General features: G+C 42.8%; 2 protein-coding genes and 1 long non-coding RNA gene across 3 annotated transcripts; 1 reads left to right on the top strand and 2 right to left on the bottom strand.

The window, feature by feature from the left end:
• Positions 1-898: 898 nt before the first annotated feature.
• On the top strand, positions 899-4,178 carry LOC127300762 (uncharacterized). Its single transcript, XM_051330931.2, has 4 exons — positions 899-1,058; positions 3,252-3,374; positions 3,533-3,652; positions 3,731-4,178. The coding sequence occupies exons 1-4, from the start codon at positions 998-1,000 to the stop codon at positions 3,793-3,795; spliced, it is 369 nt and encodes a 122-aa protein (XP_051186891.1). The 5' UTR covers positions 899-997; the 3' UTR covers positions 3,796-4,178.
• Positions 4,179-5,742: 1,564 nt separating this feature from the next.
• Positions 5,743-10,591, bottom strand: LOC127300761 (sulfite exporter TauE/SafE family protein 3). Its single transcript, XM_051330930.2, has 13 exons — positions 10,376-10,591; positions 10,007-10,258; positions 9,561-9,720; positions 8,548-8,748; positions 8,390-8,454; positions 8,255-8,282; positions 8,099-8,175; positions 7,922-8,008; positions 7,372-7,422; positions 6,626-6,847; positions 6,443-6,536; positions 6,221-6,361; positions 5,743-6,133 (listed from the first exon to the last, which is right to left on the bottom strand). The coding sequence occupies exons 2-13, from the start codon at positions 10,214-10,216 to the stop codon at positions 6,048-6,050; spliced, it is 1,422 nt and encodes a 473-aa protein (XP_051186890.1). The 5' UTR covers positions 10,217-10,258; positions 10,376-10,591; the 3' UTR covers positions 5,743-6,047.
• A 3,970-nt stretch (positions 10,592-14,561) lies between these two features.
• Positions 14,562-16,786, bottom strand: LOC127298030 (uncharacterized). Its single transcript, XR_007849568.2, has 3 exons — positions 16,501-16,786; positions 15,062-15,189; positions 14,562-14,825 (listed from the first exon to the last, which is right to left on the bottom strand). It is a non-coding gene; the product is annotated as an uncharacterized lncRNA (long non-coding RNA).
• Positions 16,787-17,662: the final 876 nt, after the last annotated feature.

Below are 17,662 nucleotides of genomic sequence, written 5' to 3'. Positions count from 1 at the left end.
AAGTCAATCCTCACTTGCGCTACCACCTCAGCATAGTTAGGGCTACGGTCAAACACCATGTGAAGCTCATCCGGTTCTGACTCTATGTTTCCTTTCAAAAAAGAATCCTTGTCCACATGATGAACATGAGAAATTCTTTCCATCCCTAGCACAATTTCAACAACACATAGATACATGTGTTCAATAATTAGCCATGGCAAGACAAAACAAGTCATACAACGAAACCCTTACACTTCTCCAAGTCCAACAAACCCTAACATTAAAAAAAAACTAGGGTTGGGAAATCAAGCTAGGGTTTCATATCTAATCTAGATCTAACCAAATCCATGAAAACCTTGGATGAAAAGAAGGGGACCAAAAGAGATTACCTTAGGGGATGGGTTGGGAACGCAATCCACAAATAGATTTGCAGACATACAAATGGATTTTTGAGGGATTTGGGAGGAGGAGAGAGGTGGGGCGCTTGGTCAGGGAGAGGAGAAGGAAGAAACATAGAAGGAAAAATGAGGTTGAGTCGGGCTGGAGCGGCTCAGACGACACCCATAAGTGAATGTGTAGCGTCTATGGGAGGGGCGCCACAATTTTGATGTGTGGCGCCCGAGAGAGCGGCACCAAAAGCCCTGCCATGTCGGCTAGCCATGCCACGCAGGCAGCTGCCCGCCACGTAGGCCACAGTGAAGTGTGGCGCCACTCGCGTCGGCGCCACACAGAAGGGTTAGTCGAGTGAAATAGTTTCGCTGGAGGGTTATTCTGTGCAATAGTTTCCCAAAGGATTAATTTTGTCAAACTCGCCTGAATTAGACTCCCCCTTAAAATAAAAATAAATAAAACGTTTTTCCCCGAAAAAATAAATAAAAATAAAACGGGATATACATACAGGAAATTACGGTCGCTTTCTGTTCCTTTCTTCCGTAGAAGCTCGGAAGCCAAGGCTGCCTCGTCCCCCCAAAAGCCCTCCTCCACTTCACGGCTTCACCACCAAGAGCGCAGGATTCCCATGGGCTGCGTAGGATCCACCCCCAAGGGCGCCGCAGCCGCCGGAGGCGGTAAGACTGCCGGTAAGAGTCCACGATCCGAGAACCCAACCCCTCAGATTCCCCTTCCCGTTCTTCGCTTTTCTGTTTGATCCGTCCAGTTAGGATCGGGTGTTTGTGGCAACTAACTTACGATTTCCGTGCGACTCGTGGAATTGGGTTCTTGGGGCTTGGTGATGAATTTGTTGGTCTCTCTAGGGCATGGATTGCGATGGAGTAGATGGCACTCGGTTGGGTTGTTGCCTTGTGGGAATGGGTTATTGGTCGAGCTGTGCTCGGCAGGAATTGAGTTCTTGGTTCCAATTTGAGTTAGGTTACAGTTGTCACTTCATGGTGTGTATGTGGCTGGTCGCTGAAGGGGCGGGCAGGGATTTGAGTGGTGCCTTCATGGGAACGATTATTGGTTCTGTTGTGATTTGGGCTCCTGGCCTCTTGAGACTGGGTAAAAATTGCAGGATCAAACTTATGCCCATTGGGGAACTGAATGGATTAATCTGTTGTGTGGGTGTCCTTGTAGAATGATGAGTTTGTTAGGATGAGATTCTTGGGGAAGATGGAGCTGCTCCCCCTTGCGTAATTGGAGAGTGCTCTTGCTGAATTTGATTATGCTATTGAGTGACTGCATGAGTGCAAATTGAACCTCTTATACATTTTGTTTCCTGTGCTGAATTAGATTGCAGTGTTGAGTGGCAGCACGATTGCAAATTGAACTTCTTATGCATTTTATTTCCTGATGTTATAGGACAGTTTCTGATTTCGTGAATCATAGTTTGGTGAAGAGGTGATCATGATCCGTCAGTCCATGGACATGAAGATTTTTTTTTTGTTTGGATCTTCCAAAGTTGTTAAGCTGTGAAAGACTCAGGATGTTGTTGAACTTTGAGGTGGATATTCCAAATTTAGCATTGGTGACGAAATTGTCTTCTTGAGAGAAAGTTTTATTTCTTCAGATTTCTTGTGTTTGACCTGAATGTTTCTTGATTGGATAGCATAGCATGCACAGCTATGACTTGCTACACCACTCAGAGTTTGGATGTCTGTATAATTTGTACTGAAGTAATTAGCTAGCATAGCAGTCAGCAAGATTCAGTCTTAACATCTACTATTGCATTATTGTGGGTTTGATTAACATTTTTTCTATATATTTGGAGGTTTCTGTTTTCTTTTGTGCTATGTAGTAGTTGTTATTATGCAATACACAGTATTATTTTTGTGACCTGTTCTGTCCCGGTACAAGAAACATGGCATTTTGTGCAAGTTGGATACTGCAAGCTGGAACTATACATGATGTGTTTTTCTTGATTATTACAGTTGAGCAGAGTTGTCTTTTACGGATGTTCAGCTAGATTTAATAGCTTTGTATCTGTAAACTCGTAATAAACTCATGATTGTGTCAATATTCATTAAAGAATATGGGTGATCATTTAGTTTGACCTGATTTGCCTGAAGCCTGACAAAATCTACCCACAAGGACTAGACTTTGCTAAACTACTAGTTTAAGATGGTACTTAATGTTTTGAACAAGTCTTGTGGGGTTTGCTAATCGATAAAGGAGAGGCATGTGACGCACGAGGCATGACAGTAGTAATATGTAAGTGCTGATGCATCATATTATATCTGTTGAAAATATACAATACAATTGCGATTTTCATTCTATGGCTCGACACTTGCCAGTATTTTAGATAGGCACAATGTGTAGAGTTGATGACTTTATGGAGATCTATTTATGAAATACATGCCTGATTACTCACTGACAACGTCTACTCTCAAGCAGTTAGACTGAAGAACATTATTAAATACATATCTGTGCTTTAATCTTCCACATGGATCAAATATTGTCCATTGAATATTTAATTATTGCTATCGTGTGTTATTTACATAGATTGATTTTGATTTATGTTTTTCCCCTATAAGGTAGTCTGTTGGTGGTAAAAATTTGCTATTTGTCATATGTAATGAGTATATTCATGTTACACATAGTACTAACAAATAACAAGGTAGTTGGCTAGGAAAGATTTCTTTAGGTTTGAAAGTAAGCTTTTAATAAAATGTACAGTTATATAAGGATGCTCCTGTTCCATAGACATGAATTTTCTAGAGAGAAAAAAACTTGTGCTATTCGACATGTGCCAAATTTACTATAATATCATTCACTCTAAACTTCTTCAGGCTTCACTGGTCATCTCATGCAATGAGATTTATTTTTTAATTATGCAGAAGTTACAAAGAAAGTCAGGAAACCTAAGCCCTGGAAGCACCCCCAGCCGATTACAATTGGCCAGCTCAGGCAGATGCGTGATGAGTTTTGGGACACAGCTCCTCACTATGGTGGTCAGAAAGGTGCTTCTTACTCCTTTTTTCTATCAGTGTCTTTACATATTTTTGCTTCATATTGAACTATCAGTCGAGCTAGGCTTCCCTTTTCTGCTTGGATAATGTGGTTCTTTTAGCTGCTCATGCAGATTCAATCATGCACTAACCATTTAAGCCTTCTACAGAAATTTGGGATGCCCTTCGTGTTGCAGCAGAGTCTGAGGTAGCCCTTGCGCAGACAATTGTGGAAAGTGCGGGTGTAATTGTTTCAAATGCTGACCTGACTCTCTGCTACGATGAAAGAGGTTTGATTCTCGACTGTGTAATTGTTTTCATTCTTTCAATTGTGTTCAGGTCGTTTATGAGAGCTATTAACATTTCAGGTGCTAAATATGAACTTCCCAAGTATGTGTTGAGTGAGCCAACCAACCTGGTCCAAGACAGTTGAATGGGAGCTGTGGAAAGACCTATCATGTAAAAAACTGTACATCACTTCAGATGCTAAAAACAATGCCCTTCCTCGTGCGTCCTGGTAACAGGAGCATGCTTGATAAAAGATTTCAAGCATGCTTCTCGTAACTGTCAGCTTACAGTTTCCCCCCCTGTTGTTAGCATACAATGTTCTCTTCTATCTCGACTGTCTTCTGATGAATTTAGATAAACTTCTTCATAGCATCCCCTCTATCGGTACTACTGTAAACATGAGTCTGCTTAGAAATCTTTGGTATGGGTTAGAGACTTTAGAGTGGTGCTTTGAAGTCTGGTTACCATGGTACAGGTTAGACTATGGTATAAATTTAAGAGAGAAATATGCGACATCTGTTAAAGTAATATCTGTTGCCTTGGCTCCGATGCATCAATTGGTCATTTTACTGCATGTAGTGTTGCATTGTGTTATCGGCTTTTGCAAAATAAGAATCCGATGTCAGTGGTACTTTTTACAAGATATCTGATGATGCTGGAATGTTCTGGAAGGAAGTAACACACCCACCATAGTAGCAGTACTGTAGTGTCATATGTTCTGATATTGTTTCATCTAGTGGCATGACATGATGCCATCAAGTCCTGGTCTCTATTATCATCTTGTGTCGCCGTGGATGCTATCGGTAGCGATGTTGGCATTTCTCCTCTCAGAGCACAATTGGCCCTTCACCTGGTGAAACGTCTCGAGGCATGTGATGCTTTCTCCTCTTGTGTGTTTGTAGCTTTCTCACTCCTGGCTCCTGGCTTGGAAGATGCCTATGTCCCATCTCTTGGAGGCACCATTTTTCTGTGGGTTCCGAGGCCTGAATATCTGCTTCTTTAGCTGTCCCACCGCCTTCCTGATTCCTGAAGTCGTTGTCCATGAGATCGGGATCCTCACATCAGAATATGGTGATGATCCAACTGCTACGCTTAGGTCTAAGACCAGAAAGATACTCTTAGCACCGTGTTTTCACAACGCTCCGCACGACTAGAAAGAAGTCCAAATGGTTCCTTCTCTTTTCTCCAGTCCCAGGGGTACTCCTACAAGGAGACAGTTCTTCAGGGCAGAAAATTAGCACTAAATTTTGTTATTCTTATACGGCGAAAACTTATTCCTTTTTCCAATGAAACTGTAGAAGCATAAAAAGGATTACCTGTTTTTTTGGACTTTTTTTGACAGTTGAAATTTTAAGTTTTGCACCCAGGATCAGGAGGCGTTCTCCTTGGCGAACCTTTGATTCTCCTGATTTTTCATGTGATATATCATGCCTCAGTTGCAAAGTTTCGTATCAAGCCATACATGTGGTATTCTACTCTATTTTGCATGCTAAAACAAGACGGACTGGATTTGTTCAGACAAAATTTCTATCATCCTCCCTTTCGTTTTGTGCAATTGACACATATTTACACATGAAAATCCGCGGTGTGAAGCTAGAATCAATGACACGCATTGATTTCTGAAGAACTATGCCATTTTTGCTAGATGAATAAGTCATCCCAGAAACAATGCAATATCTACCACTCAACATGAGTGTCTGCAGTTTGTATGCTTTAACCCTTACGACCTAACCCTTAAACCCTAGAACAATGTAGAAAGCAGCAGCATGCCAGCATTATTGCACACACGTTCCAGTATTTGTATTATCTCATTCATGTCTAGTTTCCAACTTTCCATTGAAGCAAATAACTTCTCGTTTGCAAGGTACACATGGAACTATTATCCTAGAAACAGTGCTCAAATAGTTATAGACAGATAATGGCAGCTGATTGAGTATATATATTTCATCAGCATAATTTAGCAGTCAGAATTCTGCATCCACTGTGCACCAATAAGTGAACATCTGATTCTCCTTCCAGTCTGATGGACAACTTTGCTCATAAACTGAGAACAACAATTTCTGTGGAATCTAGGGACATTCATGATCAACTATTGACAATGAAATGCACATCTAGGATGATATTCTGGCAGATCTTACAATGTGAAGCATGCTAAATTGACCTCAGACGAAAAAAACAGAAATTGGTAAAATAGTATTCTCGGAAATTAATTTGGACTCTAGTCCAAGGCATCACCCCTCCATGCTTTTGCGCAACTAGATTACCATTTGGTTACAATGGGTAACATTTGAATCTTGGAACCCTCCATACAAATCGACTCTTCAATTTGATTCTATTTTCACTTCTTACGAACTGCACATGACTTATCCACCTCTTCTAATTTAGCCTGTTTGCATCCTACGCGTCATACTTGCAGAGGTTCTCAAACCCCATGTACTCATGGTGCTGGAACTTCTGAATCATGTTCGAGATGCCCACCCCACCTGCAGATTGAAAGGACATACACTTTCTATTAACACTGTTCAAACAATGGATATTCACTCAGGGGCAGTTAGATGTTTCAAACCTACCAAGAGAAATTGCGCTGACGAAGATCATGAAAGCCAATATGAAGATGATGAGTGATGCCCGCCCTAACCAGCTAATCAGCCTCCTTACCACGTGCTGGCCGATAATGGCAGCAACGAACGCCACGGCAACAAAGTAAGCAGCTAAAGAAAAGGTGATGAAATGGATTCAGTACATGTCATGCACTAGCAAGAAAATAAAAAAGTAAACCAAAGGTAGAGTACCATAAGGGACTGGAAATCGGTTCAAGAGGTAGTATTCCACGACGGACATGGAAGCCGAAAACATCATCGCAAACGTGGCTGTAGCACTTGAAACCTATCATAGTTTCACTTTAGGAGGTGTTCTTTGCAGGCAAAGCATAACTTGTGAACACACATGCACAAAACAATCCAGGTGGAGTGTACCTGTGGAGGGATGCCGAGCTCTAAAAACAGTGGCCCCATGATAAAGCCACCTCCAAGACCTAGGAGACCACCGACAAGCCCCGCCATGACACCGAAGAAGCAGTATATGCAGAGCTGATGAAATTTCAGGGTGGTTTGTTCACTTCCCTTTGATGATAGAACCCTCTTCCCGTTCATCAGGCCCAGTGCTTCATACATAGTCACTCCTACTGATACTGGGATCTACATCCAACAGACAGAAAGATTTATCATGATGTAATAGGTCAATATTGTTCGAATACAAAAAAAGAATACAGCCATTCGTCTCATTCTAATGACATAAATAAGTAATATATGATAAAGGGACTTATAGTGAAAATTGGTCCCTGTAGAGTCCACCACTTTGTACATAAAAAATGGGAGCTTAAGATCACATGTTAATTTGTATGAAAAATTATATACGTAACTCAAAGGTTTGAATCTGTAAGTTTGAGTAGTTTCAACCTTTTTAGAGATCAATCAAAGCACGGGAGGTAATTCATAAATATGATAAGTTATGGTTTTGACACAATACACTTTTTTTCCAAGGAATACCATACGTTTCAGTAGTACCAAGTGTTCAGAAGATCAACAAAAGCATGCAAGGTAATTCGTAAATCTCATTTTTTATAGATATTTAAAACAAAAATGTGAATATCATAAAGGATTTATATAGTATGTATAGTAAATCAGCATGTATTGTTGGTGTAACAGGTACACAATAATACCTGGAGAAAGTTTAAAACCCAGTACCACGTGGAGCAAGTTGAAGTGTAGTTCTGTAAATATGAGAAAAACATCATAGCATTGGGATATTACTGCCAAAGCCTCAAAGATATTAGTGCTGATGAGATAACCGTAAAATAAATAAAACAAACAATAGTTCCTAAGCAATATAGTGATAGTATCTGTATGTATCTTCTAATTAACCGAGAAAGTAAGACTTATCAAAGCGACACAATGGGTGAGTTGCATATATTGATTTGATTCCTATTGTTTATGAATGACAATGGTCCTAAAAGATGCATTTTTACTTTTGCGAATTTTACCGTTACACATCGAGACATATTAGCTGAACATTATAATGGGGTAAAGACAAATAAACTCCAACAGAGAACAAAGTTTGCTCAAAGGCCAAGGAAAAACAGCGGAGCAATACAGAAAGAATCAAATACGTCCAGTGTTACAAGACAAGATAACTAATGGTGAAAAGCTGAAAATTAGATAAGCCTGGCACTAAAATTACCATTTAGGTATTAATTTTCACATGATCCTTACCTTTGTGATCTGAATTGCAAGAAATGCTAGCCACACGAACGTGAGAAGACCAAACTCTTTCCAGTAAATGTTGTTCATAAGCGATGGCTGAAATATTGGGAAATCTTAGCTTTAAATCCTTGAGAGTGATTTTCCAGCAAATGCATGGGATCATGTATATTTTCATAAGATGTTTACCGCTTCATCAGATCGGATTTTTGCATCAACTGTAGCACCTGGTCCTGTAGGAAGTGGTGCATACTCTGGTTCCTCACCTGAAAGGTTGGCAAATATAAGCAATAATATATGGATTTGGTCACAGATGAGCAGCACATCGTTTTCTAGCCCTCTTACTGATTTGCTCCAACCGTTTTGCAATCTCCTGGAAGAAATGAAATAGTCACATCAGCATACAAGAGAAGCAAATAAAAGCAGAGGAGATACAGAATCACTGTTTACAAAGATGACGAGATAATTGAGAAATATTACCCTTTTGATTATGGTCTCTTTCTTCCATGTCTCGACACCCTTCAGAAAAGCTTTAGTTGATGTGCCTACAGATTAATTTGGAGAAGCAAACGAAGGTCATTCATGATAATTGGCTAGCCAGAATACCAAAAGCAGCAGTTTAGGGATGAGTTGAGCACCTAGGAAAAGGACTATCAACAGAACTGTGACCAGCCAGTCAGGGAATATAACATTGAAAATAACACCAATGCTGATTCCAAGCATTAGCATAGGCTGGATTAGCAATGCTAGGTCATAGTCAATCATCGGCATATCCAAAGTTGGATGTTTCAGCTTGAGATTGTAGTACACAGTTGAAACTGCTGCACCTGTAATCATACCTGTCCCAAAGAATACAAAATCTCAATTAAACTAACTGTCTCGATTAAATTACTAAATTACCATTTCAATTAAAATATTTTATATTATTCCATTGTATTTTTTCAAGACTCGCATAGCAAGTCGGAGACAAGATTTTTCTTTCAGTTGTACTAAACTACTATAGCAATGTCAACCAATTATTCTGAGTAAATAAAGGTAATTAGACGAAGCATAATTGAGTTGCTAGACAACAACAATGTATATACTGTCAGCAGGGAAGGAAATCAGATATTTAGTACTCAAGTGGAAAGAGAATGGGATTTTTTTTTTATCAAATACATGCAGAGAACAGCATTACATTTAGAACAGTTCAAGGAATTTGCTAACTGGTGTTCCATATGGGTTTCTCATCTTTTAGCTACCTTTTCTTTGAAAACAAGTAAACATGGACTTTGCTTATACTGAAGTACAAGTAAGCCGGACAAAGGCAAAAAAGTTGTAATCTTTATGCATATGAATCTATGTCTAGCAACCACCACAAGCCCCTGCCTAGTCCAAAAGGCAAATAAAAAATAGTAATATCAACAACCACACTTCAGGAAATCTAAGTATTCTAATTCCTAATCTGCCAGAGTCATAACTTTCCAGCAATAACAGGACAGGCAAGATCCCTCAAAAAGATGCGAACTAATGCACACACACACGAATCAATCATTAACGGCACAACATAACTAAAAAAGCTTGAGAACAGAGTTCGTAGGGACAGCATGAGCTACTTCTTTAAGAGCATGCACAGAAGAGGAAATATCCAAAGGAAACGACAGATTCTCACACTTGGACATGGCAGTCGACGACTTGGGATCAAAACCGATGATCAAAGTCAGCATGGGAACAAAGATCCCGCCGCCACCAACGCCGCCGACGCTCCCAAAGGACGCGCCGAAGAACCCGATCAGTGATCCCAGCACCATTTTCCATCCAAATTCCATCGGCTACAGCATGTACAAGTTTCACCAGATTAGCTGCATATCCAGAAACACTACAGAGCACAGACCTATTAAATAAATAATATCAAATCAAGAGAATTCAGCTCCATCGTGCATGGGTGAAACTGAATGGCCGGAGACCCACAAGAACGAGCACTGAAAAAAAGCACAGTATCCCACATGCATCTCATGTCTAAACAAAAGGGAAATAAAGTACAGAAGGAAACCAGAACGTAAGCGATTTTTGTAAGATGAAATGCTCAAAAAGCTGTGGTTTGTTGCGTAGGAGTACCGGCCAAACGTGCTGGTACGAATTCCCATCGCTCCGCCACATGAAATCGGCAATCTTGTTAAGGAGGCTGATTTCCTCCTCCGGCGCCACAACGGTGGCGGCGGCGGCGGAGGCCGGCGAGAAGCCTCGGTCGGCCGCGACGACGACGACGGCCGCGGCCGCGCACGCGGCGCCGAGAGCGGCAATGGCGTGCCGCATCCTCCTCCCCATCTCCCGGCCCCCCAAGATAGGCAACCTTTTTGCACCGCTTTCCTGCTCCCACGAGAACAAGGGAAAAAATGGAAATTTGGTGAGGAGCTTGGCTTTCCTTGGTGGCGCTAGAGCCTCGGAATTCACGGGATCAAACGCTCTCGGGTTGGGGAAACGTACAAATACAGAAGCCGCGCGACACTTTGCTGGATTCCTGGTGATTTTCTTGGGTGCGCAACAGGACGGCAGAGGATACAGCAGAAGCCGCGGTTTTGGATGGTTCGGAACTTCGGATTGGGAAAGAAAGCCGGAAGAAATTCGCAGGAACTAGACGCAATGCGAAGGTGTAATGGGACGAACAGAGAGATAGAGAAGGTGTGAAGGGGGAAGGCGACGAACTCGGGGCCAAATTTAGAGGGTGGCGTGTGTGTGCCAGTTTGCATATATGCCCACAGGAGAATGACAAAATTATGAAGCGGTGCCATTGAAATTCACCGAAATTATGAACCGGGTCCGCTGGAATTATTTACAATTTCAGGATCAAACTTTCAATCTTATTTCACCTTTTTTTTTCTCGTTTAAAAATTTCGGGCGTAATTTGAAAAGGTAGCTTTTCACGGCTAGGATGGTAATGGTAGTATGTGTAAATGCTAATTTATGCCTTTACACACACGAAAGAGAACTTTGCTTACAATTTAAAAAACTATCACCAGATGTCAAAGCTCCACAAATCCTGAAGCAGTTGAATCACAAGTTGGTGAAATAAATATTTTCTTGAATACTAGTTGTATTTTATGGGGATGTAGAATTACGAGATCCAGTCTAGGTGGTTTATCCTGTCTAGACACACTACATGGCATGTGATGCCATGCAACTTACTCGATCTCGCTATCGCAGTTACATGACACAAACATATTGTATTGTTCAATTTTGACTATCAATTTGATCGCAAAATGTAGATTATATGTTAGTAATCATACCATCAAATACCTACTTAAAATGTAGTGGATATAATTTTTTATGTTCGCCAGATTGATGGTTAAAGTTAGATCTCAAAACTTCATGTAAATATGAATTGGTGGCGGTACTTTTCAACTTAACAGAATCGAAAAATATGACAAAAAAATCGCTTGGTCTGCCATTGTATAGACGATCACTGGCCGTCGACGAAGATGCCACAACGCATTTGAAAATTCTTTTCTATCTGAAATTAGCAACATGCATGAAAACTTAAGCATATCTGAAGCGAAATACAGTGGGATTTGGCATGCCACTCCCAAGAACACACATCAAACGTACATTTGGGTGTGCTCTGAAACTTTTTAGCTTCTCTGTTGTTTTCGTTGACTTTTTTTGTCTGCACATATTCATATTCTTATAGAGTGGATTCCCTCATCCAAAAAGAAAAAGAATATGAGTGGAGAATGCCAAAGCAGCACTCCAGTACCACTTGGGTCCTCGCAAGAAGGAGCAAAAAAGCTTTTTAATGAGGGCGGCTTTTATCAAGTTGTCGTCATCACCTAGTCCGTGGATTACTTCCATTTTTGTGTATTATTTTCGTGCATACCTCTTAGTCCTTGAACGAGTCGGCCACAAGTTGAAGCCACGATCTGTGAGATGCATTTCTTGGCTAGAAACAATGTATATAGTCTCCGTTTAAGCTGTGGTAAACCACTTTAAATTGTAATATTACTTCTTCTTAGCCATTATTAATTGATAATGTTTTTCAATAAAATGTTGCAAGTTCAAATGTTATAGCACGATGAAGTGCATTCATACAACTAGTCACCTGGAGGGGATCTGGAAAAGAAGAAACTAGAGCCCTGGACGTTTCGATCAGAAACTGCCAATGGACATCACTCAGCGCTCATCGTCACATGGACGGCTCTTAGAAATCGACAAGATTGCACGGCTAAGGCGCCGTTGTACCCACCTCATCCTTTGTTTCTTTATATGTGATCCACGTGCTGCTACGCAACTCTGTCAAAATATGTAGGCTGTCCATGATCACTGATCGATCACTCCATTGACACATCACGTATCAGCACCACGAGCTTGTGTTCGCTCCTTTCGGTTTTGCAGATGGGGCCTATTGCTTCTGGACTAATATGAAGGGACCCTCGTTAAAGTAATCCTATACTTTCTATTCGCAAAAAAAAAAAATCCTATACTTTAGTGCCAAAACTTCCAACGATATACTACACCCTCTAGCACAAATTACTTTTGGTAGCCATATACTATAATTCACTACAAGTTTATTCCTAAGCCGTGTCAATTAATTTAAATCGTAGGGTAATTTGGGTTGGAGGGGATAGTATTTGCTGTTTAATGAGAAAAAAAACCAAAAAATACCTATTTGAGATTATACAGCCACGAACCAGTACGTGAGGAGTTGAGAGAGGCCATCGTGATAGGGTTCCGTCTCCCTAGACGGTGGTTCGCTTCGCCTCATGTGGCCTTGGGACCTTGGAGGCGTGGCGACCCACGACCCCTTGCCGGTGGGAGGGTTTCGTTCTTTGTTTAGATTTTACCAGTGTCATCTTTAAGATGGCGAGGCAATGTCTACACTTTGAAATCAGATCAATAAGGCCCTCCCATCCTATCCTCGCTCATGTGGTGCGTCTAGCACTGGCTGGGGCGCGTGGAGTTGTGCGTTTCACGGATCTTTTGGGATTTTGCTGGTTCTCGTGTTCGTTGGTGTGATTCTAGGTCTAGCTCTTCCAATCTACAAATCTTATTTCTGGCGATGGTTGCTTCTCTAGTGCGCTGGTTCTTTGGGGCCAGCACGACGACATCTTATTTCTCTACTACTCCAAGCTTTGTCCGACTTTGATGATGAAGGGGTGGAGACAGCGGCGAGCCTTCGGCTCAGCCTAGTGTCTGTAGTCGTCGTTAGGTGGTCTAAAACCTAATTGTTCGAAAAAGAAATACCGGTGGGCTCGGAAGATCTATCGGCAAAATAAAAATGCTACCACCTCTGATCCAAATTAGGTGCCATGGGTTCAATGAACCTAGACATATTTAGAAAACATTTTGCATGTACCCTGTACCCATTTCGGTGGCAGTAGCAAGCGCTACCCCGGAACTACGATGCATGGGGCCGGTGATGGGGTGCACAAGTCACCAGATCTATCGACAACAAACGACATATATTGAAGCCAACTGAGCAACAAGAACCCAAGGTTTCTTGCCTGGACCATGGAAGTTCCTGCCAAAGCACACATGCGTCTACACGTCAGACTCCACATCTACTTCCATCTGCACTCCACGAGCCGTCCGATGGGTTAGATGGACGGTTCAGATAGGCAAGCCCTCCAAAGCCATGACCAAGAAGATGCAGGGTTTTACGCCAACCCCGGGGATGTTTGACTGAGGATTGCTTGTAATAACATGTTCGTGACTGGGATCCAGATCGGATTTCCCGGCACATATATGCTCAGTCGATCCCGTGATCCGCAGGAGCACGTGAGACGGATCCGAGATCCGACAGGCAAGTGCCACCGGCTCGAACCTGGAGCGTGTAGTGCGCGGACAGCTCTGACAGATACGTAGTACTTGTAGGAGGATACTGTACAGTGGTACGTTTGTTTGCCGGTCTCCAGGCTCCATCCAGCTGGTCCTTCTTCGATCGTCCTGTGCAGTTATTTAAACCTCCTGCACAAGTGCATGCTGGATCAACAGTTCCAATTGAATGCGAGATCCAACTAGGCAACTACTAGTAAACCAATAACCACCACGTAATAATGCCCACGAAATTATAATTCAAGAGACAGTCACTGTCTCACCAACGGGCCCTGCTTCACCCAAATTCTCAGTTAAAGTTCATCTTGGGGTTTCTAGTGTAAATTTTTTCCCTTAAATTAGAACCATAGTGTAGAAAAGATAAAATGATCTGTAAGTCACGATGCAAGTGGACAAGCCGCCGGCCCGTCTGCCCTATCCGCTCCATCCGCCAACACTAATCGCATAATTAGCGGCGTCCGCGTCCGCTGATTCTCCTGGCCGTTGTTTCCGGCGGACAAGCCGGCCGCCTGCTGCTAGCTTTCACAAATAGAGCGGAGCGGTGTACTTTTTGATGGAATGGCTACGATTTTATTAACTTAACTCTCAGACAAGTCGGCGGCGGTGGTGTTGGTGGCGGCGGCGGACGTGGCGGTGATGGGGTCGACGGGGGGGCTGTTGGAGCCCATGAGACCTAGGCAATCTGATACCAAAGTGGTAGAGACTAGGGTTCTACCGGGTCTAGGGCGGAGATTGTAAGGGTGGAAGTGAGGGCGGAGAGGCTGGAGAGCTCGGCGCCGTCGCGGAGGAAGGAGGCGGCGGCTAGGGTTGGTGCGGCGGGGCACAGGGGTGGGAGACAAGACAGTAATGATACTGAATATTGTCTCATTAATCTCGAAGGGATACAAGTGTTTATATAGGAGGACGGCCTCCTCTAAACCCTAATTTACTTGGGCTAAGCCCCTAATTTACTTGGGCTAAGCCCATAACTAGCCACTAGTGGGCTTCCTGCGTGTATAGGTCAAACCGACCATAACAGTAGCACAGATTGCAAATGCAGAGGAGAGCTTTCATCCAGGTCAACATGATAGATGTGAAAACTATCTTCACGGATACTTTTCAGATGCACCTGTAAAAAGAACAGGAATTGTAAGCCATCCAAGCCGCCAAACAGTTGTTACGAGAAGCATATCTTTCAATACCATTTGATGTGAAAACTAGCAACAAAGAAACAACTAAAAACAAGCTACAGATCATCTATCAAGGCTTTGATAAAGCTTTGCACTACAACTTTTCAAGACAATCAGATAGCTATTTATTTTGGAACCGAGCTTCATGAGTCAAAGCAAAAGAACCAAGTCATACCTTCAGCTTCAACTATTACTCTCTCTGCATTTTTGATATCTTCTCCACCATACCCCATGATCTAGGAATGGAATTAACATCGGCTAGACCAAAAGGGCAGGCCTCTTCACCAAGGTTCTGGAGGCACTCTGCACCAACAATATGTAAGTGCTTAGCCTGAACATCATCACCTTCTATGGCTATACAGAGAGTTTCTAGTGTGATACATTACTGGCATACAGAGATATGATTACTGCCATACCTTCTCTTGTTAGGAAAAAAGAAGGGAACTCTAGTGTGGCATACATAGATACATGTTGAGCTGACAAATACTGACTCTAATGTACAAATATATAATCAAGGATTTATCCAGTATCGGATATACAGAAGATTTAGATATACTGTGAGCTAGTAACTTGGCAAAACCTCAGGCTAATTGAGCATTTCAGAGATGAGCCTGATATTGTTTCACTTTACAAGCTTCAGTGCAATACAGTGGGAAATACATGACTGCTAGTTTTATTTGTCTCTAAAAAGGTACTTCCGTGCCATACCAAGTGCAAATATTTGTCAGGAAATGATACAAGAATAATTCAGTAAACATCAACTGAAAAATCGATGCATGAACACAGAAATATTCTGCAGTATTAATCCAGCATGATATTGTTTGGAAAACAATTAGGGGAATTTAATACTTGATCTATAACTGGTCACACACAGCGTTTAATCTAGAGTCAGATTTGCAAACACAAGATGCTGGCATGCCTCTTACAGATATTGCAGCTTGCACTATAATGTTTTTCAAATACAATGTCAGGTGGACGATAGGATTTAAGTAGCACCAGCATACATATCTATACATAACCTCTCTCTCAAGTGACAGAACAAACAACACGTATTCCAATAGCGATTTCACAGAGGATCTTTTGACAGCGATGGCTTGAATTAACTTAGATTATTGATCAAGACAATATAAAATATTTTATTTGTCGAAACAGAACACAAAGTAACCTCTGATTAACATTCAGGGTGAATGAAAATCCAGTACTCTACAGAACAACATGAATAAGGAAGGTTTCCCTGTTTAGGAATTAGGACCGCCAGAAGAAGAACAATGCTCCATGAAAGCAAAGTAAAATAGTACTATAACATTCTTAACATAATACTAGTACGTCATTTCGCTATTGATCGTGATTATCCTAGAACATTACGGCGGTGAAAGCGGAAAGGAGAGCAAATGCTCTGAGCAATGTGTAATTTAGGAAGCTAGAAATATGTCTGAATGTACACTAACCAAAAGAGGAGCATCTGCAAAAACATATGATTCGTGTAGACCTTGCATAAGCGATACTTCTATAAAAAAACCCTAAATCCAACATTTCTGAATTTTGTAAACCAATACAGTCACAAAGCTAAGATGGCATCAATGGGGAAGAGAAGGATCAACCAAGCGTTACTACCTGTCCCGCCGGATTCTTGTCCACTTGCTCTGAAGGATTCTTGTGCACCTCCTCCTTTGCTAGATTCGTTCCCTCCTTCGTCGGACTCTTGCCCTCCTCCGCCGGAGTCCTGCCCTCCACCGCCGGATTCTTGCCCTCCTCCGCCGGAATCTTGCCCTCCTCCGCCGGATTCTTGCTCTCCCCCATCTCTGCGCCCATCTTTCTCCAGAGGCGGCGACGGCAAGGGAGCTGGGTCGCAGAAGGAAAGGCGCCGAGCGGCTATGCGCGGGGTGCAGAGAGGCGGCGACCTAGGTGCTGGGCGGAGACGGGCGAGGCGCTAGCCCTACGGCGACAACCAGCGTGCGCGTCGTTTCTACTCTGCTACGAGCGATGGCTCTTTTCCGTAGCGGGGTGGATGGCCTGGCGGGCCAAGTCGATACAGTCCATAAGGCCGCCTCGCTTATGTGGCCTAGCCGCTACGCCGTTTGGGCCTTTTTAGCGGCGCGGACGAAGCGGACAAGCGGACGTCCGCCTCCGCCTGCATCGTGATCTGTAAGTGGGGCGGACTTAAGTAAGATCTCACTTGACACCTTACACTGAACCCATGGTGGAAGCTGTTGAAATATTGGGCCTACATTTAGTGACCCATACTAGATTTCAGATTTTCCTATAAATCTCAAAGCCCACATAGTGGAAGCCTTGTGAGTTTGAGTCCAAGTTGGTGGCAGCTCACTAGGGAGTGGCAAGAGGTGGGAAGTTTAGTCCCACATGGAAAGTTGGGAGGAAGTTAGACCACCTTATAAGGTGGGTTGTTCCACCACTAGTAAGTGAGTGAGAATAGGAGTGCTACACACGCGCGCTCCTCCTCCTCCTCGCTCGCTCGTCTCGACACGACACGACGCGACGCGTGCGCCGCGCTCGTGGTGAGTGGATTGAGCCTCGAGCCGAGACTTTCCTTACCGCGTCGCAGTTGGTCGGTTCGGGTCGCTCCCGAATCGTGGGCTATTTGTAACCGACTCGAAACGTTCGTGCGACGTGGGCGTGGCCCACGTTGCCTAGGGTTTCCCGAGCCTATATAATCTCTTGCACGGCTACCGCAGAAACATACTGAATATACGAGTTAGGGTTTCCACCTCTCTCTGCTTGCGCCGCCATCGTAGCCTACTCCATCCCGCGCGCCGGC

The sequence above is a fragment of the Lolium perenne genome, chromosome 5 (genome assembly GCF_019359855.2).
Source record: "Lolium perenne isolate Kyuss_39 chromosome 5, Kyuss_2.0, whole genome shotgun sequence".
NCBI lineage: Eukaryota > Viridiplantae > Streptophyta > Magnoliopsida > Poales > Poaceae > Lolium > Lolium perenne.
This window is presented reverse-complemented; position numbering and strand designations above follow the sequence as displayed.